This window comes from Crocodylus siamensis, chromosome 4 (assembly GCF_052110815.1).
Source record: "Crocodylus siamensis isolate JL-2025a chromosome 4, ASM5211081v1, whole genome shotgun sequence".
Taxonomy (NCBI): domain Eukaryota; kingdom Metazoa; phylum Chordata; order Crocodylia; family Crocodylidae; genus Crocodylus; species Crocodylus siamensis.
Genome location: NC_143398.1, coordinates 95,994,928 through 96,019,390, shown reverse-complemented (window position 1 = coordinate 96,019,390; position 24,463 = coordinate 95,994,928). Strand labels below are relative to the sequence as shown.

Genomic DNA, 24,463 nt, shown 5'->3' with positions numbered 1-24,463 from the left:
TGTCTCATTTCCTCTTTTCACCATCAAAATCCTGGTTTTTGGCCACTCTGATCCATTTCTCTCCAGCCCTTTCCACTCCACTCAAGTCCACAGAACAGCTCAGTTCTGGTCTCCCCTTACCTCTGAACTGTCTCTGCCTTCTTTTGCTCACTCATGGGATGGGACAAGTGAGTGCCTTATTAGGCTTTGCCCTACTGCAAAGGGGAAGCTGCTCCTTATATACTACCTCCATAGATGCCCCCTCCCCCCAGGGTCCCTTTACCCTTTCTGAAGAGCCAGAATGGGATGGAAGGCAAAAGGAACAAGGAAGTAAAGTGGGGAGATCACCATCTACCTAACCACTAACCATCAGGAAAAGCAGCCTGAAAGAGGGAACAGGTTGGTGAGGTGCTGGTGGTTGTAGGAGCAGAGAGCTAAAAAGTTCAGCTGTTGTGATAGACAGCTATCGCCTAGGTTGTTTCCCTATGATGGACCTTCTTGTGTGAAACATGGTAGGTGCTGGAAACTTTCTTTTTAGGGTCACTAGCTCCAGCGCAGCCCTGAATCATAGGGACCTGGATGATTCAAGGACTTAGGCTTTGTGTACCAAACCCTTCCCTTGAGCCATTGGCTCCAGTTATGCTCAAAGTCAAGGGGGACTCACTGGTGTAGGAAATTGGGGGCTGAGGTACAGAGCACATGGCTGCCCACTAAGCCCAAACTTTTGGCCACCTGATGAAAGGAATGCCATTGGAGGAGCCCCAAAGAGAAGGGTTGCCAGGGAAGAAAACTCTCCCCTTATGCAGGGCAGTTCTTCCTTGCTTTCTTACTTCTGGCACACTGACAAAAGACAAAGGAATGGGGGAAGATGTTGTCACATGTGTGAACCAAGTTATGGCAATCCATAGGGTACAAGCTAGATGTGAAGGAGAGGTGATGAGTGCTTTGGTACCCTCTAGGAGATTGTGTCATGCAGTCAGTGACCCCACACTTCAAAATGGTGGAGGGTGAGGGTATAACTAAAGCTTGCTGAATGAGCTTTAAAGAACCCCTGCTGCCATTTTGAAGCACAGGATGCTGAATACACATGATGCTGCAGGTGCTTTAATTAAAGCGACACTCAGAGCCACTCAGAAGTTATTCCCTGCAGTGTGTTCCCTCATACTTGGGCCAAAGCAGTTGTAATTCCCTTAGGCAGTGGGGCTACCACCATTCCTTCCCTTGACAGATTTGATCAATAAATGAAGACATCAGTTCCATATATAACTGAGATCACGACCACTCAAGGCAGACAAGAGACTTTGGAATGTAACAATTTATTGGGGGGGTTTTTTTCCTCTTTTAATTCCCCATTTCTGGCATTGATACAATATTCAAGAGCAGCAGAAAGAACAAAATGTACAAGAATACAAGTGTAATTAGCACAACCTCCTACCCCAGACCCGGAGCAAACCCATTCTCCGTTGGAAACGCTAATGGGAGGGATGATCCTATCACTTCCCCCCCGCAGACTATGCTTCCCATTCATCCACTCCAGACAGAGTTTAGCCAGCTGGGAACTGGATTTAAAAACAAAAACAAAAAAAATGCAAACACTCTATTTAAAAATGAAAATTGCAAGACAAAAAATAATATATATATATATATATATATATATAGATATATATATAGATATACAATTTATCTGGGCATGATTTTAATTAAATGCATTTTCAAAATTAAAAAAAATTACAAGATACATATTTAGGCTTATTTTAAATTAAAAAAAAAGTCACCACCTCCATTCTGTGCCAAGTGAGGGGAAAAGACAACTGGATTGCGTTAGGACTGTCACCATTACACAAATCCGCGATAAAAGAGTTTGCCAGGACACAAGCACATGCTTAACCCAAAGCAGCCAAGTACCACAGAGATCCATGAGTACTTGGATGCTGAAACTGTGTGCATAAGTCTGCAGGATCGGAGCCAAAGCCTGGCACCAGGAGATGGGAAGGAAAAGGCAAACAGGGGAAACCCTGATTTCCCCACCAGCACCTTGCAATTTTCTATGCAGAAGGTAACAAACCAACAAAAAAACATTTCTGATGAAAAAATCTGCCATAAAGGGAGGGGATTCAAGGGCAGGGAAACAAGGTAGGGATGTCTCAAGTAGCTTATCTCCAAAATGTAGAGGTCAGTACATTTTTTAAAATTATGTTTAAAAACTTGAATTTAGAGACTAGCTCTTGCTCCTTCCTCCAACAAGGACATAGGCCAACCCCTCCCTTACCTTCCCCTAGTGTCAGAAGCATCAGGGCTACTCCAGATACATGCTGACCCAGCTATTTCCTCTGTCCTTGCTGAAGGAAGCACAAAGACCGTGGTCATGTTTTTCACTCTGATTCTTAAAACAACAACTGGCAAGGCTCCGATTCTGTGAAGCATTTTGACATATAAATGACAGACTTCTTAAAGTCTAGGACATACTTTAAGTGCTTTTACTAAAGACGAATTGATTCAAGCATGCACACTTTGCGGAATCAGTTCCTCCTGAAGTGTTGTCTCCCCAGGGGACTAACCCTGAATCTGTTTAGCAGCCACCAGTGCCCTCCCCGAATTTGATACTTCAAGACATCCACCACCACCACCACCACCAACATTTAAGATGGCACCACACCAATTATTCTTATTGATTTTCTCATGTCGTTGTTTTTCCTTTTCCCCACTCATTTCACACTAACCAGGGGGCTCCTTGCTCCACTCCACCCATTGCTGGGACTGCCTCTGCAGTTTCCCAGACAGATTCCCACTCTCTAGCCCTTAGGACGTGAGAGCAGAATGTCCTCATAAGGGTGGATAATGTGTACCATTAAGGTGCAAAGCCTGCCTCAGATTCAGCTCCACACTTCTACACAATCCTGTACGGTTTCCATCTTGTGCTACACAGAAGATGGGAGGGACAGGACTGCCCGGGTTACAACCATGGAGATAACTGGTATCTCCACTTTGTACCTTGATGGAGACATTTTAAAAGAGCTGGGGGAAGTCATTGAATCCCCAGTCTTCTTTAAAAGCCAGTAAGGCTGGCACATCTTAGCCAACATACAAATCCCAGAGCATAATAGACTGTGTCAGACCTACTGCTTTGCCATAGATGGAGGAAGACAAGTAGGAGCTGCCAAGACACAGATGAGATGTAGGCCAGTTCTGGGCAACAATGGTGAAAGTGGTGGTGGTAGGTTCTCCCCTCCCCCAAAATGTATGTTTGGGGGAAAGCCCCAAATACTGCCGTGTTCAACACCAGAGCAGCAACAAAATGAGTTGAGGTCAAACAAGGGGCTTTTCTGAAGCAATATCTGGCACCTGGATAGCTCTGTACAAATGAGGAGGATGCTCTCTCCCCATGGCAGAGTACAAGAAATGGAGACATAGGGCAGTGAACCAGCTGGGACAAGGCCACAGCAAATCAAATGAAAAGAACCCAGCAGCACCTAGTTCCCAGCCCCAAGATCAACCCTCTGGACCATGCTGCCTTCAGTACAAGGACTGGGACGGGTTATGTGGGGGATTCTTTAATATTTATATATATTTTTATATAAAAAAGTAAATAAGATCCCAGCTCTTGCACGATTATTGGGCAGAATTGAAATATGCAGCAAAGCAAGCAATATTGGAGTACAGGGTACGCCAGGCAAGAAGTGCAAGGCCTTGGGATAAAAGGCAAGTGGGGCAGGGGGGAAGAGGGGGTCTGGACAGGCCAGCAAGCATAAACCCACTCCCCCATCTTAGGCTTGTCACACCTCCCTGCACATGCCCCCTCTACACAACTAGAATTTCACACCACTTGGGAAGAAGGGTCTCCCCCAATGGTTTCATTACCCTCCTTCCCCCCCCAGTGCCACAGTTACCAAGGTGGCCAGAAGGGCAGGAGTGAGGGAAAAAATGCTTCCATGCCCCCGACCAGTGCTACACCTCAGTGTGTTCTTTAGGGTGCCTCTCCACTCCCAGAAGGACAGCACCTGGGAAGGGGATTAAACCAGCTGTTGGAAATATTGCAAAGCTGCTGAAACTTCCCCTAAAAGCAGGGGCCAGGAAGGGGATTTCATTCCCCAGGAAGACTCAGCTCAACACCTATTTGATAACAGAGGGAGGGTCTGACCTTCCCCCTCAGCTTGGGGGGTAAGGGGTGTTGGTACATGTGGAACTAAAGCACTGGGAGACAAAGAAACTCCCCTCACCCCTGAAAATACAAAGAGAATCAGTGGTTCACCCAGGATTAGAAACCAGAACCACCTTCCGGAGTCCACAGTGCCTATGTACATCCTCCCACCCCTGGAAAAGGCAATGCATCCTTGCCAGCTTCATGGAACTATCCCAACTCCAATCAGTCTAGAGTGGAGTACTGGGCAAAGGCAGGAGATTGGCATATACCAGGAATGGGTAATTATTTTGGACAGAGGGCTGCTTACTGAGTTTTGGCAAGCCATCAATGGCCGCATGGCAGGCAGCCAAGGAGAGATAAATATTAATTTTCTGAATTTTTAGGGGCCCCATGGGCCAGAAAAAATGACCCAGCAGGCCACATTTTACCCACCCCTGGCACGTATGTTTGTTCAGTATGAAAGCTGCAGGTCATGAGGGAAGAGCACTAGCAGAGCTCAGGGGGCACGGAGAAGAACAGAAAGTGAGTTCCCAAGACCAGCCCAGACAAGGGAAGTAGTTTTGTTTGGTTGGTTGGTTTGTTTTTACCCAGAATGCACAGGAGAGACCCCGACAAGGGAAAAAACAGAACAAAACATTTTGCCAGATGACCTCCATCCACTCACTTTTGTTACATTCAGAGGCCAATGTTTGGTTGTCTTCTTTCTTACGGTCACCCCCACAGATCTGGTGACCACCACGCAGCAGACATGAGGTGCGATGGCAACAGCAGCCTCTTTCACTTCAAGAGACAGTGAAAAAGCACCCCACCAACAGAATACAGCCCTGCTCTTGGAAACAGCCCACCCCATGTCACTCTTTGTCCCCACCACATCCTGTGAACCCCAGCACTCCCAAGGAAAGGGCACTCCCCAGCTGTCTGAAACTTCAAGTACACACAGGGGTTTTCGCTTTCCTCTGAAGATCTGGCATTGGCCACTGCCAGAGATGGGACACCAACTCAGATGGGACTCTGCTCTTTCACTGCTGGGGTGACAACTTAGAATCATAGAAAATGAGGGCTGGAAGGGATCTCAGGAGGTCATCTAATCCAACCCCCTGCTCAAAGGAGAACGAGCCCCAACTAGATCATCCCAGCCAAGGCTTTGTCTAACTTGGTCTTAAAAACCTCCAACCTTCCATATGTAAAATGCCATTGCCTTACATGGCAGGGACTAAGAGACTAGGAGGGGAGTTGGGCTGCCTTTATTCTACTCCTGCCTGCAGTGGTTATTTGGCAAGGAAGGTGCAAGCTAGCCTGAATGTCTCAGTGACACAACCTGCATGCAGAGAAAGTCAACAGACCGTTTCCATGCCATCAGCCTCACCTGGACTCTGCCAGAACAGGATTTACCACTTCTGCTACAACTTTGGCACCCTTGCACCCAGGAAGGGATGGGGCAACAGTTCAGTCTCCATCTTATCTGTGGAGAGGAGTGGATAGGGGAGGGGGGTTAGGTCTGGTAAGGTTGCTGGATGGAGGTCACTCCAAGGTTTGGGGAAGTGGCAAAGAGAAGGGTAAATATCCAGGGTTCCTCCAAAATGTGACTTGCCACTTCGGATCAGAAATTGCTGCTTACCCTTAACATCCTTCTCCAGTTTAAGTGAGCCAAAGACCATCCCAGACACACAAACACTTTAATACTACAAAATACTCTCTTCTCTAAGGACCATCTAATACCACTACAGTTTGTGCAATCACTGCATTTATTATTCATTTTAAAACTCTCTCTCCCTGTAGAAATGTCATTTTTTTAAACTTTTCTCTTTTTTGCAAAACTAATCATTTCACTTTTTTCCACTCCATCATAAAATCTCCTCTAAAAACACAACAAGAGAACATACATGGCACAGACACAGAGAATGCTTCCCTGTTTGTTTGTTTTTTTTTTTGGGGGGGGGGAATCCTTTTGAATAAACCCCTTGTCTGATCCCATGCCCTTCCTAAAGGACATGGGTGGGACCTTCCTTTCTATCTCCCGGTTAAGAGTGGGGAGAAAAATTCACAAAGGTGAGTATAAAGCCACTTTTATACCAGCATAAATCTTCATCAGTCTCTGGTAAATGGACTACACAAAGCTTGAGGGTCCTACTGCACTCAGAGGTGGTCCTTAATTCAAGCAGTAGAGAGGCTCATGCTTTTAGATCCAGAGGTTCAGTCCCTGCAGATAACCCACCCAAGGTAGGGACATCACCCAAAAGTGGTCTAGCTACTTCTGCTGACTGGATCATACTTCTTTCCAATACAAAATGGATCTAGGATGCAAGTTCTTCCAAAGCCAAGTAGCCCCCTCACCTCCCAACTGCAGAGAGAAGGGTCACCAACTGTCTGGTCCTCATAGAGGTTCCCTACAACAGACCCACCTGCAGCTCCTAATGGACAATCCTGTGATTCATCACTCCAGAGGAAGGCGAAAACCCTTCAGTTTGGAAACTATCCGAGAACACCGAGCAACAGACACGGGGGGCAGGGGGAAAAAAAAGAATTTGGCCAAGTAAACAATTCTTGGCTAAAACACGTCAAGAGTTTCCTATTACAAGTTCCCTTTTTATCTCCCACAGACTTTTTTGAACATTTCTGAACTTCATTACCACAAAACAGGAACACCACCACATACACGCCAAACAGTAACCAAACGACTAAAAAAAGTGACTGGCCAGTATGCATCTACCCCATAAAATAGTTTCTCTTATCTTGCAGCCTCATAAAATAATTATTTTCTAAAAAACGTTTCCTTTTAATACAGGTCTCCTTGCTATTTCCCCTAATATAGATATTCTTCCCCTGTCCCAAGCCACCTGTCCATGAAGCTGCAGCCATAAGAATAAGCTGTCAAGAAATAAGAGAATCCTGGGTGCACAAGGTGAAAGAAAGATGCAAAAAACTCAAAACCCACAAAGACAACAGGCAGATATTAATACACACATACATACGCATACACACGCACATTACAGGAAGCCTTGAATTGGTGAATGAATGGGGGGGAAAAAAAAAACTCCTTCTCCCCACTCCCCTGCAAACATAGCTGCTAAATATTGTGTGTTAAAAAAATAATAATGTGCACACAGGGTGAGACTAACAGCACCTGGAAGCATCTCTCAGATGGCTGACATGCAGCTTGAATTAAACTGGTTTTAGTTCGCACTTCTTGTAGTTGACGCAAATCCCTGTGGACACTTATTTCAGATTAGAACCTGAATTCTGGTGTGGCCACCTGCAAAAAGTGTGAACTCTACCCAGTTCAATCTGCTCTTTGGGTGATGATGAGCCATCTGGACAGAGTTCCTTTCTCACATTCCCACCCACCCCACATGCATATAAAAGGTAAGATAATGTATGGGTCCTATGATGAGAGGGCCCAATACCCTCCCGCTCACAATAATGGGATCAAGGCAGATACAAGGACACAAATGAAGATGGACTGTGTCAGCCTCTCTTCCCCTTGTCTCCGCTTTCCTCAGATTCAGCACCACGCCAGCGGAAAAAAACAAGAGAAGGGCATCTTACCACCAAGCTTGTTCACAAAACAACAGAGTACAGTCCTTTTGTGGCTTGGAAATTAACAGCACAGAGGGGAAGGGGAATGATGGAAGCTGCACTCACCTGTTCCCAGGTGCAAGGGGGGGGGCAATTTCAGATTTTTTTTAATCATGTTCAGCAAGAAACTAGGGAGTTGGGAGAAGCATATGCATGCACACACACTCATGCACATGTGTAAGAGACCCAGTAAGTCTTACAACAGGTTCTTAGCACCTTTGGTTGACAATTGTAGAGGCAATTTCAGACCTTGGAAAGGCAGAGGTGAATCCACTCCAGTGCACCAACCGAACAGATCAAACTGAGGAGACCACCTTCCTGCCACCAGCAGGGTAAGGATAGTAAAATGATTTGGTGGAGCTCTGTGCAAGATGACCTGTTGGCCACACCCTGCCAGGGCACCATCACTCTATGTACATTTCTCCCCCTGGACTGAAGGACGGATGTGCAGTTCTCCCGCTTCCACCACGGAAAAGCTTAGGAAGGCTACTTTATGCCCTGTACCCAAGCAAGTGCAAGTGATGAACACTAGGAGGAAGATCCAGAATGGAAGCAACAGTCCCAAAAGAGGCTGAACATATTGGAAGATCCAGGAGGGAAGAAGCAGAAGAAAGGAAGGAGGAAGGGCCTAGGTGGTCTCAAAATGCCCATACAACTGCCAAGTTAGCACCAATCATAAGAGCAAGAAGGAAGTGAGCCTGGGTCATGAACTGCAAGAGCAGACACCCATGTGGGCCATGCTGCAATTGGGTTCTGGCCACAATGCTTTATGGTCTGATCTCGTCTGTCTTTCTGATAATGTCAGGTATCATTGGCCAGACGTCAGGAGAGAGCCAATCCATACCATAGAAAAGGGACAAGATTAGGAGCTGCCTCAGGAGACGACAAGGAGAAGAACCATAAGCGATCATGTACTTGCCATGGGCTCCCTTTTTAGTGCCCCTTCCCCTCCCTACCAAGAGCAGAAGCTCACCAGCACCTTCAGGTAGGGTGGGGTGAAGATCCTTCCCTGCCCCAAACACACACACCCACGCACACACACACATACACACACTCTCCCCACCCCAAAGGCTCCACACTAATTTGACATGTTCCTTGGGACCAACAGCTTCCCACCCCCACCCGCTCACAGCGGTGACATCTGGGAACCTCAGATTTCTAGCTTCCCTCACCCCCATCCCACCCCAGTCTCCAAGCAGGAAGGAACAAGAAAAAAAACAAAAGGGAGAGGGAAGGGGGGAGAAGGAGAAAACTAACCACAACCCATTCACACCATGACTTCTTGCAGCAGAGCCTCCCCCCACCCTGGCGCAGGGATCCAGCTGCTCACTTGCTGCCGCTGCTACCTCCACCTGCTGCCACCTTCTCGAAATCCTCCGCATTGCAGAACTCCTTGATGGTGACCGTCAGGAGGTTGCTGGTGACATCCGTGACCACCACATTAGAGCACGGGGACATCTCGGGGCGCCAGTCGCCGGCCTCTTGCTCTGGGTCGGAGAGGGATGATGATGGTGGTGTCTGGCCCCCGCCACATCCCTCCTGGGGTGACCGCTTGCTGGTGGCTGCTGACTCGGGCGGGATGGAGAGGTCAAGCACTTCTGACTCACGCCAGTCAGGGATGGCAGGGCTGAGGGTCTCGGGAAGCAGCTTTGGGGGAGAATCATCTGGGTCAGAGGAGGAATGTGGAGCGGGTGAGGGACAGCCGGAGGAGCTGGAACTGCGGGCATCGTAAGGGGTGGAGCCCACGATCAACCCACAGGAGGCTGCTTGGGAACCCTCTGCTTCCGTCTTCCCCTCCAGTGATGAGGCTGGTGTGGCAGACGGCTTGTTATAGAGAGAGAAGGTGCCGAATTTCATGTGGCGGATCTGGGAGCGGAGGACACTCTCACTGAACTTCTTACTCTTGCCGATGACACGGTTTCGGGAAGGGATCTTTGGCCGAGCCAGCGCCCCTGACCCATTAGTGGTCTTCCCTCCCTTATCGATGACCTTTAGGTTGAGGATGATGCGGCTGCGCTTGGGCTCGCGAGGCTTCACCTTGCGGTTGATGATGCGGACGGTCTCCGAGAAAGGTGAGACTGGAGGACGGATGCCAGTTGCCCCGCCCATACTCCCACTGTTTTGGGGGTCTGGGCGGGGTAGGGGGCGGCGGGACATGCGGTGGCATCTCCGGATGTCCTTCTTGAGCCGGTGCACTGCAGCACTGGAGTGGAGCTTGGGTGACGAGGTGCTGGAGCCAGGCTTGACAGAGAAGTGCACATCCCCAATGTGGAGGGCCTCCGCTTGGGCCCGAGCCTGCGGTGGTGGGGGGAGGGGGGAAAAAAGAGTAGTTAGAATTGCACCCAAGACCCAGCTAGCCACAAGTCAAGGGCTCTTCAACTTGGGATGATCCAAGGCCACATTAGCCACACCCTGTCAGGAGACAAGGGCTGCAACCTCACTTGCACAGAGTATAAATACATGACTTCTACGGTTACATACCTCCCTGGTGTGTAAGAGGTAACTGGTGTTCTTCTGTAGATCAGACAGAAGGCCTATTAAAGTCCCCTCTCTGCCACAGCCTTGGCCTTTTAGGTCAAGCTCTGGCTGTTCATGCTTTTACCTCTGTAAGTTCCCAGTTCAAACCCCAATATGTCAGCTAAGGCAGTGACTATCACCATTATATGATTTTTGATAGCTGAATACAAACCAACACATTCATTTTGCTCAATGACAATGAAAACAACCTAGGAATCTAATCTGAGAGCAAGAGAGTAGACTGGGCTGCAGCCTGCTTACTATCAGTTGCTGTGGGATGCACACATGCAAATGAGGGAACTTATGGCAGGAGGGTTGGTTATATTTTAGGCCTTCCTAATGTCTGTTTTTTGGACTACTGAACAGACATCTCCCCTGAATGATGGAGTGCCTGGGAAAGGGCTCAGAAGAACCCAGTGCCAAAGATGCTGAGTTACAGTGGATTCCCAGGAGGACTGTGCAGCCTGTCACCCCAATAAACATCTGGAGATAGGCAGTTCAACACCAAGATCTGGATTGCAAATTCAAAAGGCACTGCCAAACAGGGAGCAAAAGCTGCATAAACAGCTCACTGGGTTTGATTCATGGAGGAGACAAAAGCAGGGTGACAGAAGTGTTATTCCCTACTACCCCACACTACTGAGATATTAATGTCCCATAGAAGCCATGGAAGAAATGTAACCTGTGAAAGGGTAATGGAGGCATTGGTGATCTGACAGACTAGAAAGAGGGGAAAGATCTGAGATTCAAGGTTCACAAATTCATGGTTCCTATGGGGGGAAAAAACCAAAAAAACCCAACCCCCCCCAACCCCCCAAAAATCAAGAATTTCCAGAGGCAAGAATTCTTGAGGGCGATACTTTTTATTGGACCAATGATATGCTTGGTATAGATATAGACAAGCTCTCAAATATCACAGTACCCTCTCTCAGGCCTACTACAATACCCAAAAGCTTGCCTCCATCTATCCCAACCATGCAATTTGTCCAATAAAAGATATCACCCACAAGAATTCTTGCCTTTTGCATATCTCCTGGATCATCATTGCAGCAACATCACCCCAACACTACCAAGAATCTTGAATTGAATACTGAACTTTGTACTTCAGGGCTTAAGCCAGTCTCTCCCCATTACACACAAGTGAAAGGTGACGTGGTGGGCTTATTATCCCACCTCTGCTTGTTGCAGGGGTTCTTCCACTTACATGAAGCATCTGATTCTGGCCACTGTCAGAAAGAGGAGAACGGTCTAGGGCTGCAGGGGCCAACTTTTTTAGCAGGCTTGCCACAAAGTAGTCCCATACTCGAGTGCCACTCCGATCCCCTTCCCCTGCTGCTGATCTGCTTTTTTTCCCTTCCCTGTCTGCTGCTGTTCTGCCTTCTCCTTCCCAGGTTTGCCAAGTGCTGCACACAGAGGCTTTCCATGCCACTTGTAGCACCCATGGCACAGACTGGCCAACTGTGGCCTGGTGGAACCTTAGGTCTGATTCAATTTGACAGTTCCCATGTTCCTATTACAACCCGACAAAGGTTGTCCCATGCAGACCAAATATCTGTTTCAAGTAACAGATAAGGTAGTAAAAGTGCAGCAAGGCACCTTCCATCCTCAGATCTGCTCTTGGGTCATCCTCCCAAACAAACAGATTAGGAGTCATGGCAGGTGACCTTAGGGACAAGAATTTTCATCTGCTGTTTGCAAGGACAGCTCTTGGAGCCAGAGCAGGATCATTAGCAAAGGCCAGCATTTGCAAACTGAGCAGGTCTGAGCTGGAGACATAGTAACCCAATGAACGTGGAGTCCCACAGTGTAATTTCCATCACTTCTCAAAGCAGATTTGCACTGTAAATAGCGTCTATTAACATTAAACACTTCACCTATCTGAAACACAGCATCTCTTTACCCAAAACAGACTCTTTTGCACCTCTCTCCTCCAAAACCCAACCTTGGCTAAAAGTAACCCGATATTTTGGCACCACACCCACCATTCATCTCGTCAATTAAGAATCAAGTGAGCAATTTCTACCATCTAGTGACCACAGAGAGAAGTGCAGCCCCCAAAACATGCCTTCCTTTCCATCCCATTTTTTCACATTGCCACTCCTCCTCCCCTTTCACACAGACCTCTGGAAAACCCTCATTGTGGGAAAGGAAGGGAAGCGCATGAACAAACACTCATCATTACCAGAAGGCCTGTACCTCCAGCCTGATTCTCTCTCAGAAGAGTCCACTGCCTGGGTGCACTTCAACCACAGCCCCAAATTTAAGTACAGCTTCCATGATCCCCTCCCCCATGGGTAAAGAAGTTAGGAATATGGTGACATTTGACTCCACTCTGGGAGAGCACTCTAAAGGCTCATTTGTGCCAGAGATTTTACACCTTCAGTTAAACTGACTCACAAATAAAGTACACTAGATAACACATGCTTCTAAAGGCTGGAATGGATGCTCTCCAAATGTTTGTCCCACACTGCCAATACTAGCTATTTATCTTAGGTGAAGGTGAAAAGAAAAATAAAAGTCTAGCACGGATGAACCTTAGCAGGCATCACTGTTGGGCGAAGTATCCCAGGAGCCAGCTAGAGTTTCTCATCTCTCAGGTTCATGCATTATTCCTACACACCTCACAGAATGGCTAATTAGACAAGGCTGCTGTCCCAAAGATCTTGCAGCCCAGCATGCACTGAATGACTACTCACTATTTTTCACCCTTCAAGTCACGCTGATGGTTAAGTTTCCTATCGGACATCACTTAACCAAGCAAAGGCCTGCTTTCCATTCTATCCCCTTTTCTCACACATTGCCCTAGCCCCTCAGCCATTTCTGCTGCGCTTCAAGCTCCCTTCAGCTGCAATTTACCAGGTTGTGGGGGTGCTTGGACTGGAATGTCCAAGTCGAAAAACAGTCACATGGATGTGGTGTGAAGAGAAACCCCCTGATCCAGGACATGACTCTACACCAGTGGTCTCGAAAGTGGGGTGCATGTACCCCAGGGGGTGAGCAAGACGATCCACTGGGGTGCAGGAAGAAAATATTAGAACTTCTATTTATATTTATTTTTTATCTAAAAAAAATAAGAAAGAAATTAAGCTTTACTAATACTTAATATACGGATTGACACTGGCATCCATATGTCAGACGGTCACGTGTCACATACGGTACACAAGGTAATCTAAAGGAAGAGTGGGAGTTCCACAATGTGGAGGGGTTGACAGCGGTGCCCTCACTCGTTTGTTCACTTTCAGCATATTGCAATGTGTATATTGGGGGGTGCGTGCTCACAAATTTTTTACTGATAGGGGTGTGCAATCAAAAAAGTTTGGAGACCACTGCTCTGCACAACCATATGTACCCCTTTGGCTTTTTTGCTGGTATAACCCAGTAATCTCATATATAATTGGCTGTCTGCTGTTAAACTCCAACCACAGCACTTCTTTCATCTTCAGTTTCATGGTCCTTCAGAATCTGTATCTTACTGTAGTTAGCTGGGTAGTCTGAAGTTTTTCCTTGGATCTCTTGAGCATATTTCAACAACCTCTGGAGCAGCAGGACATTGATCATTGTGGTTCCCCTGCTTTACCTGGGACAGGTTAGCGAGTTATGCCTTGTGGCTGTGTAGTTCTGCTGACAGATTTAAACTAGGGTGTCAGACACAGCCCACTGGCTGGATCCATCCCGTGGAGCCCCTTCATCCAGCCCCAAGTGCTGCCTGGGGGTCTTAGAACTGACCCCCAGGCAGCCTATGGGGTGCGGCAGAGAGCTCCTTGTGCTGCACGGTGCCCACTCTGGCCACTACGCCCCAATGACCACTTCAACATGTGTCCCCAGAGTGTCTGCTGTGTGCAGTACAGCCCTAGAGGCCAGAGCAAGACCATGCTGCACACAGCACTCATTCCAGCCACCTCAGGACACATGCTAGATTCAGCATGCAGGGCTAGCCTGGGGGTCCAATCTGGTCTGTGGGCCAGCTCCATGGGCCAGATGAGTCCGACATGAGTCCAGGTTATGTTATGGATTTGTATGGGATGGTTTGGATAGGAATGATCCTGCCTTAGGCAGGGGGTTGGACTAGATGACCTCTTAGAATCATAGAGAAGCAAGGCTGTAAGAATCTGTAAGTCAGGCAGGAGGCAGGGCAGGGTAACACCTTAGAGACCAGTTGGTTCTGAGAGGTACAATGTTTCATAGATGACAACCAAATTCAGATGCCATCACCTCTAAAAGTTCATGCCTCTCTGAATCAATTAGTCTCTATGGTGCCACCTGGCCCTGCCTTCTGCTTTACTATTGAGTGGTCACTTCACACTGACTGATGATGCCAGCCTCCATCACTCACCTGCTGTTTTCCAACAAGCACCTTTGTGCTTTCCCCCATGCTGTCCCCCCATTTGGTTGGAGGGCCTAAATACCTGCCAAACTACCTTGTAAGCCTCCTTTCAGTGTCTCCCTACAGCTCTTCTGCCCTAATGCCAACAAGAAACTTGACAACTGCTTGTTGGGCTGCTGCTGGGCTAATAGCTGTCCCTACCAGGCTGACCAATACAACTCCCTTGGCTTCTCTCATCTGTTGATAGCTAATCAATTACCTCTTCTCTCCTATTTTGTTTGTAGACTCTTGGAAGATGGGCTGTTTTTAGTCAGTGCTTGCATTCAGCCTGGTACAGTAGAGTTTTGAGTGTATGGCTGGGGTTCCTTAGTGCTATGATACCAAAAATCTTTTGCTTTTCACACCTAGAGCATGAGGTATTGGTTTGCATTTTTCCAGATTATATCTATTTCTCGCTTCCTACTTATTGTGCGTCTCTGCCCTCCCAAAGCCTCCCTGTGCTTGGAATGGAATTAGCATGCTCTTTCCCTCCTCTGCCAGGCTAGTCACAGAGAAGCTACAAGTTTACATTCCTTCCAAGTCATTAAATTGTAGTTGTTCATTACTTAGTTTAACTCAAAGGACAACATGTCTGGAAGAAGGGAGCATGCACACTCCAATTCACCTCAAATTTCTTTTTCAGGTAAGGTTTCAAGACACATTAGTATCAGGTGCTTTATCTACTATCCAGAGAACTTGACTCTCCTGCTCTTTCCATCAGCTACTGTAATTCTACCAAAAGTGCGATCATGTCTGTCAGACATCCTCCACAAAAGTTCCCCGCTCTTCCCCATGAAGGAGTTTTGCTATCCCATTTGTTTCCGTCTCCTGCTCCCAGCTCTGTGCCTATCTCCCTGCTGCCCTCTATACACAAGGTGACCTCCTAACCCCATGTCTCAGAGTTACTGCCTTTCCTTTCAGATCTCTGGCAAAAGAACCCACCCCTGCTTCTTCTTGCTGAAAGCTCTATTCTTCTACCATGCTCACGAGCGGTGAGAGAGTTTGTTACACTCTGAGAGAACAACTGCTGCTATTTTCAGTTCTGCCAGTGCATCTTCGGCCTCCTTTAAAACTTGCAAGTTCTTTGGAGCAGGAACCATATTCGTAACTTGCTTATAGTCAAGGATATGTGGAGTGCTGTACGCAGCCTATTTTGTTTAATCCTCACAGACCAGTGTTCACCAAGACGGAAACATCTAGCAATCTTGCTGAACAGAGGAGGAAGGTTAATTTGAAGTAGAGAAGTTGCTAGGATCACTTTTCCCCTCCCACTTTTTTGGAAGCCTGTATTATCTTTATGCAGCCACTTCAATTACTATCCACAAGTGCCTCCTTATTATTTTTTTGTAATCAATGCAGTCAGGGATACACCAAGACAATGTTAGTCCATCCTCTTCGGACTCTAAAATACACATAGCAAATTCAGGCAGATGTGTGCACACAGTCAAGTTCCTTAAAAGCTGCTCGTCTTCACCTGGTTTGTATCAAGAACAAAGAGGAGGAAATAACAATGACCTTGTATGCACCAATTTTCCTGTTAGTTGTTTTAAAATAAGATCTTTTCAGCAGCTCTATGTTCACACAATTTTACCTCATTTATCAGCATGCCTGCTTTGCTTTGTCCATCCCGTCTCCAAATAAAATATTTAAGAGCCTTCATTTCCCCCCTTTGCCTGTCTGGATAGTGTTCTACCTTTTCACTCTGCAATCATAAATGGAGAAAGCAGTAGCACACCACTTATCCCAAGCAACCCTCATCTTTCTTCACTGGAGTGGGAAGCAATTATCACAAAGGTACAGATGTCAGTCTCCAACTGCTTAGGGGTAAATTACAGAACAGAGAGCAGAGATTAAAAGCAAATAGAAAAGTTTTAGAGGAGGAAGTCTGCTGGCTACTCCCTGCAAGCTAAGTCTTGCAGACAGCAATGAGGAATTCCTTTGTAGGTGCATGAAAAGTGCTTTCAAAGTCCTCTTCTTGCCCCTATTACTGCCCTCCAGCCTCTACACTAGTATTTACAGAGTAACCCCCAGAAAAAACAAAAAAAAGAGAGAGAGCAGAATTTTGCAAGCCAGGCACTGGGCAGGAGGACCAGGACACATCTTCCACCAGTACTTTCCTGACCTCATGGAATGCCCCTCAAGCTCAGCACTGCCCTACATCGAAGGCCTGAGAAGAGAAAGCAGTCCAGGAGGGCAGGGAAAGGAAGACATTTGGAGCATGAAACAAGGGTGAGTTAACATCTAGCTCTGCAGGAGTTTCCATTTTGACCTAATCTGAAACTCACTGGTTTTTCCTGCCTATAAATATAAACCAATGATTCTCAACCAGGGTACTGGGGAACCCTGAGGCGCCACAAGGCATGAAGAGATAAGGAGATAACAGGGTCAGGCTTATCCCTGCCCGAATAATCCCTACCCCCACAGCCTGGCCCCTCTGCAAAGTGGTAAGCACTAATGTAGTTTTTGATATTAGGTGCCACTCAGTTCACAGATGTTACAGAGGGTGCCCTGAATCCAGCGAAGGGTGCCTTGAGTCCAAAAAGATTGAGAACCACTGGTATAAATGCTTATAAAACCTGCACAGACAAGCAGGGTTGAAAGGAACTGCCCTGTGTCATCCATTCCCCAGACAAGCGTTTCCCCTAGGTATATCTCACCATGTTGCTGACCATGCAGTATGATCATTCCCACTAAGTAAGTGTTTCCTCTGATCTTGAGCTCAATCACAGGAAAGTTCCCCCCTACCCTCATAGTCGGGGAATAAAGTCAATATTTCTCCTTCCCCGGGCTTGTCAATTTAAGACCCCATTGGTCAACTGTATCCCTGAGGTAAGCACCTACAATACAGACAAATAACTGTATCAATATCAAAGGATAAGGATAGAAGCTGTCCCCTCCCCCTGACTATACTTGTGCTTCCACAAAATCATAGTGCTGCAATTTTAACTCTCTTTCATTGAGGATCAAAGTTGACTAAACTCCTCAAATTTGTCCAGGATCACGCAGACTTAAAAAACTATATCAGAAGAGCAGCTCCCCATCCCTTTTTAAAGTGGCTAAAAGATGCATCTGCCCATTCCTCATGGCACCCTGAATGGTAAGACAGAAAGGCATTAAGTGACCCTGGGGACAATATACCAAAACAAACAAAAGTAACCAAACAAGTTGGGTGCCTAATTCCCATCAATTAGCCTGCTTGGAAACTTCTGAAAGCCCCCACTAGGTGTCTATTCTCTTTAGACACCTAATACTTTTGTAAGTCTTGCCCCAAATCCATAGTAAATCATCCAAACAAGTAACCTGAGTTTCAAGCCAAACCACTTATTCAGATTCTTAAGCATGGATTTAGAAGCCTCACTTTATGCATGAGCTTATTTCAAAACACTAGCCAGAAACATTACATACTAGGTCATTCATTTAGAATGCCGGCTAGTCTAACAACAGTCATGGCTTGGTTCTGTATTTAAACGTCATGCCTTCCAGTTCTAATCTGTTCGATTTACAAATCAAAAAGAATATTGTTCTAAGTGCCAGCTCTGCAGACTCCCTCTGGGATCCAGGAGTCAAATTTCTTCCCCAGCTTCTGAAATTCTCATTGGCAAGAGATTCTGCAATCAAAAGAACTGACAACATTGTTAATGATGCGCGAGACGGAATAGAACCCAGCACCGTCTCCTGTAATGGCACTGGTTCTGCAGGAAGAACAGATGCCAAAAGCTTGGCTTTGTCAAGCAGGCAGATACCTCAAATACATACAAGGAGCCAAAAAGAAAAAGAAAAAGAAAAAAAAGACAAAAGGTCTCATTTTAGTGGCTTTTCTACTCATAACCACACTGAAAGTAGTTTGCCTGGACAGAGTTTGAACAAGTTCAGCTGGGACTAGCTGAGATAGAGTTACTTCTCACTGCCTGGCCTCAGGTGTTATTTTTAGGGTTGGATCAGTAGTTGCAGAAGCCAGCCACAAAGGCAAGTCACCAATACAGCCTCACCAGGCTGGTTTCCCAGAGGGAGCTGTCTACTGAAGAGTAAGTGGACCTGACAAATATTCCCACCCTACTTAGCGTTTCCCCTCCCCCACTTTCTCCCCCTCCAGAGGCCAGTGACCTTCCCATGACAATTTCTTTTTCCACACTTCACCCTCCTTTCTAGAGCGTCAACCCAGCTATAATTCACTGGGGGTTATCAGTAACATTCAAGGAGCTGAGGAGCTTTAGGGCAAATCAAGACACCATTTGAAGTTTACTGTCAATGTGCTGAGGCGCCAAATTAAGGGTTTTAAAGTTGTATTTTCCTTTTGGAAACATTAATGACTCCCCATTAACTTGAACTCCAATCAAGTTGCTTAATAAAACACTGCCTAAATTCAGGTAGTTCCTTATACTACACTTGCAAACTTCATTTAGAATTGTAAATTCTCAGGAGCAAGCTCACTGTTATACATTTTTAAGTTACTTTAATTCAATGCCCCAGTCCTGTGCTGACAGGCAAAAGAACTACACAAAGAAAGGAGGAAATGGATTGATTATTCAGGGAAACTAGTGGAACTGATTATACAGTGCAATGTCAGATGCATAATGTAAACAAAAACAGAGAAGTGTTTTCCCTCTAATCACTCTTGAAGATTTCAAGTGTTACTTGTAACAGTTTTAAAAACAACAACAACAACAACAAAAACAGGTGGAAGTGCTATTTTTAAGGTGACGGCATCCCCTTAAACTTTCCATTATTGGAAAAATGAAACAAGGGAAGCCTCTAATTCATAGGAGAATCAGAGAAAGAAACCAGACTAGTTCAGTTTCACCAAGTAAACAGTAACGCACGTCAGTGCAGTAGAGAACAGAAAACAGGCTTTTTCTATTTGCTGTCTGTAATAATGGGTTAGCAACAATATAGGTAAGGCTGGTGGGAGTGGACAGATTTTGATTGCCAACATATCTTAACTGAGTTCCCCATTCTTGTTTTAAACCAGAGCATCCCAGAAGACCCACATTTTCAAACATTTCTATGGCCCTCTCGAACAGGTAGGAGGGGAGCAATTCTCCTGGAGAATCATTTTGTATGTTCAGACTTGGCAGCTCACACCCTCAAAGCCTTATACAAACAGTAGCTAAGGAAGCCCCTCAGCAACCTGAAGAGGCAGGGAAAGAAATTATTAACCCTGTTTTACAGAAAGGGAGACAGACCCAAGGTTTTAAGAGGCTTGGCCAGAACCACTGTGTTTGAGAAAGGATGAGTGGATGGATGCACTGTTAAAGTGACCAGGCCCAAAGTTTCTGGGCACCTCTTAAGATCCAGACTAAGGAATTCCTGATGCCCGTGGTCATTCCCTGAACTGTACCTGCCACTCAGCGAGATGCTCCTGGCCCTCCCTTGCCATACAGGATTGGAGTTGGAGGGTGGAGGGGGAGCATTGCAATGTGCGTCAAGCAAAACATGGCTGATAGCAGCAATTCACAGGAGAATTCTCTAACTTGAGTCACTGCCAAAACATGGGAAAGGAAGGGGTTTCCTTTGCCTTTTTAATCTGCCTAGTTAAATAAAACCCACATCTGTGCATGAAGCTGTTATGACAATACCACTGCCAGGGGGAAGGAACTGGAGACTTTAGCTGTCATCCCATTAGAAGGTGGGACCGTTCTGGGACTTTCAGAACAAGCAGTGAACCCTATAGGTAACTATGGCACCCAGAGCCGCCTAAACCACAGGCATGTTTCAGCAGAGGCAGCAGCAGCAGGACCCCAGCCATACATTTAAAACAGAAATTCCTGTGACTGCTAAAATGCACTGCTAGGTTTTCACAGACATGCAAAGGGCTGAAAGACTGAGAGCCCAGCCATAGGGAGCAGGGAGGACCAATCCTCATCAGTCCGAGGAAGAGAGGGGGAGAAGACTGGCCAAAAAGATTCATACTCCCAGGACATATCTGCATTCACGTTCCCTCCCAACATATTCACCCCCCCCCCCAGTCTTTTACTGCATTGCACTGGGGGCCCTAGAGTTAGGCACCCAGAAGGCATTTAAGAGTTACGGCCCAGAGTCAGTGAGATTTTTTAATGCGTCTAAGCGGGCCTAAGTTATTTAAATATAGTTACCTTCAGCAGGAAAGTTTTAGGCTTGGGTCCTCTCTTCTTGGGCCCATACAGCTCCCGCTCCCGTTCCCTTTAGGGAGCCAAATATGGAGACATCAAAAGTTTTTCCCCAGAAGCAGGGGGGGGAATTAAAATAAATAGATCAATACATAAAAGTCACAGGGCCCTTTTTTAGTTTGGATACCACCTCCCTCCTTCCTTCCCAACTAGGTAAACCTCCCGCCACACTGCTTCCTACCCCACCGGCCAAGACTGCTCCCTAGACTGCTCCCTTCCCTAGAGGCTGCTCAACTCACTTTTGCTCAAACGCTGCAATGAGCCGGGAGTCCAGGATGTTCTCTTCGGGTTCCCAAGTGCTGTACCTGCCCGGGGGGGGTGGGGGTGGAGAGAGGGAAACACATGTGCACACGCACAGATTAACACAGAGGATAAAAAAAAAAAAAAAAAAAATGCAACCCTGGGGCAACATCGGCGGGGGAGGGGGGTGTCAAGGCTAGCCCTGCTCCAAGGGGGCCGGGGGAGCAGGAGCCGGCGATCACTCACTTGATGGCCCAGCCTTTCCATTTCACCAGGTACTCGATGCGCCCCTGCGGAGACAGGAGAGGAGGGAGGTTGGAGGCGGGCGGGCGAGGGGCGAGCGCCGCAGCGGCCCCGCCGCGCCCCGGCTCACCTTGCGGATCCGCCGCTTGATGATGGACTCGGCCGCGAAGACCCGCTCCCCCACTGCAGACAGCTCCATCTTGCTCAGCAGCAGCCGCGGCGGCTCCCACAGCCCATAATACTCCCTCCCTCCCGCCCGCCCGCCCCCTTCGCAGAGCTCCGCCGCCGCCGCTCGTAGCGCTACACTGGCGCGCGCAGGCTCTGCGGCCGTGGGCCACGTGACCTCCCCCGCCTGGCCTGTCTCGCGCCGTTACTAGGGCCTCCCCGGGGGCGGTTGCTAGGGCAAGAGCGGGGAGGGCGCAGGCGCCGGCTCTTAAAGGGGCCGCGGGGAAGGTGCCCCCTCTGGGGGGGGGGGGTGCTTTCTTGTGCCTTACAGTGCAACGGGCCTGGGGGCTTCAGGCCTCTTGTCCCTTGTGGCCCCGGGGGGTGGAGGCAGAGTGAGGGCGCTACAGGCCTGTGCCCTGCTGCTGAAGCGATGGGGATAAGTTGGGGAGAGGCCAGAGGAGGGCAAGGAAAATGGCTCCGGGGCTGGGGCACGTGGCTTGGGGGGGGGGCTGATTTAGTCTGCAGAAAAGAAAACCGAGGGGGACTGGGTGGCAGTCTGCGGGTCCCCTAAGGGGGGATCCAAAGGGGATGGAGCTGGGACTGTTCTCAGCAGTGGCAGAACAAGGAGCAATGGGCTCAAGTTGTAGCAGGGGAGGTTTAGGTTGGATATTAGGACAGACTTTCTCACGAGGAGGGTGGTAAAGCACTGGGACCATTGCCCAGAGAGGCGATGCAATCTCTGTCCATGGAGGTTCTTAAGACCTGGTAGACAAAGCTTTGGCTGGGTTGAGATAGTTGGGAACAGTCCTGCTTGGAGCAGGGGGTTGGACTAGATGCCCCCAGAGGTCACTTCCAGCCCTCATTTTCTATGGGGGGCTCCAGAGAGGCAGCAGGACTTACCCCACAGCAGAGTGGAGGCACCTGTGTGGTTGGCTCTTGCCCACCCCCCAGCCGGCCTGGCTCTTCACCTCTGCTGCTCTGGGGTCGCCCCAGCTGGGTGTCATGCACCTGTCAGACATCAGTGAGCAACCAGACTGTGGCTTGTCTAAAGCCACCCGATGGGGCAAGGACTGTTCCACAGCCTGCTCGTTTGCTCCACACACCTGCTTTTGCATAGTTCAGGGAGTCTCAGCTGGGGCCGTGGCACCTGGGGGGGGGGGGGGGGGCCTTGAGAGCCTGTGCAGGTGCCAGCGCTGTTAGGTGCGTACACGTAAGTCCTAAGATGGACCCAGCAGTGTCAAATAGGAATTGGCAGTATTAAAACATAACAAAACCTGTCAACCATATTGAGCACATTTTATAAAAGCAGGATGTTAGCCTCTGTGGTTCCCCTGATTTACCTGTGGCAGGTTAGGGTGTTAGGTCTGTGTTGTGTCGGGGCTGATGGCAGTCTTGCACAGAGTTTAGATTATGGGATGGTTTGGGTAGAGATGATCCTACCTCAGGCAGGTCAGACTAGATGACCTCTGGAGGTTCCTTCCAGCCTGGCATCTCTGACACTAATGACACAGAATCTGCAAGAATGAGTCTGATATTTGCACTGAGGGTAGGGCACTCCCTGGGACAAGGGAATCCTGGGTTACAAACTCTGTCCCAAAAATTACCAGTGTGTTTTGCATGAAACAGTCCTTAGGTAATGCACATGAACACTCCCTGGAGCATGGACTAGAAGCCAGGACTCCCTGGCAATGTAAGTGCCCTCTGCACTAGCCAGGGTCATTCCTACTTTTACACTTGCTCTTTCTGGCCCATTCAATCTTTACTTTTTTTAAATTAAAGTGGAACAGCTTTGTCTGAAAGGGTTAAGTGTGCCCCCAACAGTACCTACCACCTGGTGCTTAGGGTAGTTTTCAGGGAGAATGAGAGATACTTAGGCAGAGGAGAGCCTCAAACCCATTTCTGGAGGAGGAAGCCACATTACTGCAGCACCAAGGAAAAGGAGCTCCTACTGGGTTACAAGAGTGGGAAGGACAGTGACAGAACCTCTGGGAGAGCTTTCGTGGGCTAAAGCAGGGGTGGCCAAGTGGCATGGAGTGCCTCTCTGCATGGCAGGCAGGAGATCGAGGGTGGGACAAGAGGCGCATAGCAGAAAGGACAGAAAGCAGAGCAGGCAGTGATCATGGGGAAGGAAACAGAATAGAGTGAGCAGGGAGCAGAAAGCAGAGCAGCAGATCAGGCAAGGGAAGAGGATTGGAGTGGCACTTGGGGAGGGTGCAGAGCTAATCTATGGCATACCTGCCAAAAAGGTTGGTCCCTGCTGGTCTAAAACAGTGTTGCTCAACCTTCTGGCTTCACAGGCCAGACAAGTGGCATGGGGCCAGTCCCACAAACCCAATCCAGAGTTGCGGGGGCATGAAGGACTGGTCAGTGGGTCCATTGCCGCACGTTGCCCTGGCCCTGTGCACCAGATCTGGTTGCAAAGCAACCCCATGTGCTGGCACAATCTGGTACATGGGGCTTTGGCATCTGGTCTGGAAATCTGGGGCAGGGGAGCAGAGGGCAATGTTAATTGCCACAGCTCTGGAAGCTATAGCAATTAACACTGCCACCATTCCCTTGCCACCACATTTCCAGACCCATGGGGAGTCCCCCAGGCCAGATGACATAGACCCAGGCCAGCTTTGGCCCACGGGCAGGAGGGTAAGCAAAACTGGTCTAAAGCTACTATAAGGCATTGTACTTCCTGGAGGCCCCACTATTCAATCATCACATTTTTTTTGCTGCTAATGCTCTCCCCATCCTCCACCAAGGTTGACAAGATTGCAGGCCAGGAGGAGATCAGTTTTAGAATTCAGGATCTCATCAGTCTAGTGAATCCTAAGGCAGACATCTCTCAGCCCCAGAATTCCTCCCAGATCACAGCTAGAGGATCCACCTGAATCACAGGCAGAGTTCTAAACTGAATGTTTTAATAAAGGAGTTTGTGTTGTTTAAATTTAGTTCAGGTAGCATTAGGATGCTGCCATGTCAGTCTGCTTTCATTCCCACTTGGGCTCTTAATATCTCCCAGACCCATATTTAAAAGAGCAGCTGTGCTGGAGAACACTGCCACTTTACATATACAAATCCACAAACACCACAGAAGTTTGAGTC

At 47.9% G+C, this 24,463-nt stretch overlaps 1 protein-coding gene across 2 annotated transcripts; it reads right to left on the bottom strand.

Moving 5' to 3' along the window:
* Positions 1-1,276: 1,276 nt before the first annotated feature.
* Positions 1,277-21,448, bottom strand: CBX6 (chromobox 6). Of its 2 annotated transcripts, none has more exons than XM_090043012.1 (5): positions 21,336-21,448; positions 21,209-21,252; positions 20,962-21,027; positions 20,669-20,735; positions 1,277-9,991 (listed from the first exon to the last, which is right to left on the bottom strand). In XM_090043012.1, exons 1-5 carry the CDS (start codon positions 21,402-21,404, stop codon positions 9,023-9,025), a joined length of 1,215 nt encoding a protein of 404 aa, XP_089899138.1. In that variant the 5' UTR covers positions 21,405-21,448; the 3' UTR covers positions 1,277-9,022. The 2 variants fall into 2 exon arrangements, with proteins under 2 accessions (XP_089899138.1, XP_089899139.1); XM_090043013.1 differs by having other exon boundaries at positions 1,277-9,937.
* Between the last annotated feature and the right edge of the window lie 3,015 nt (positions 21,449-24,463).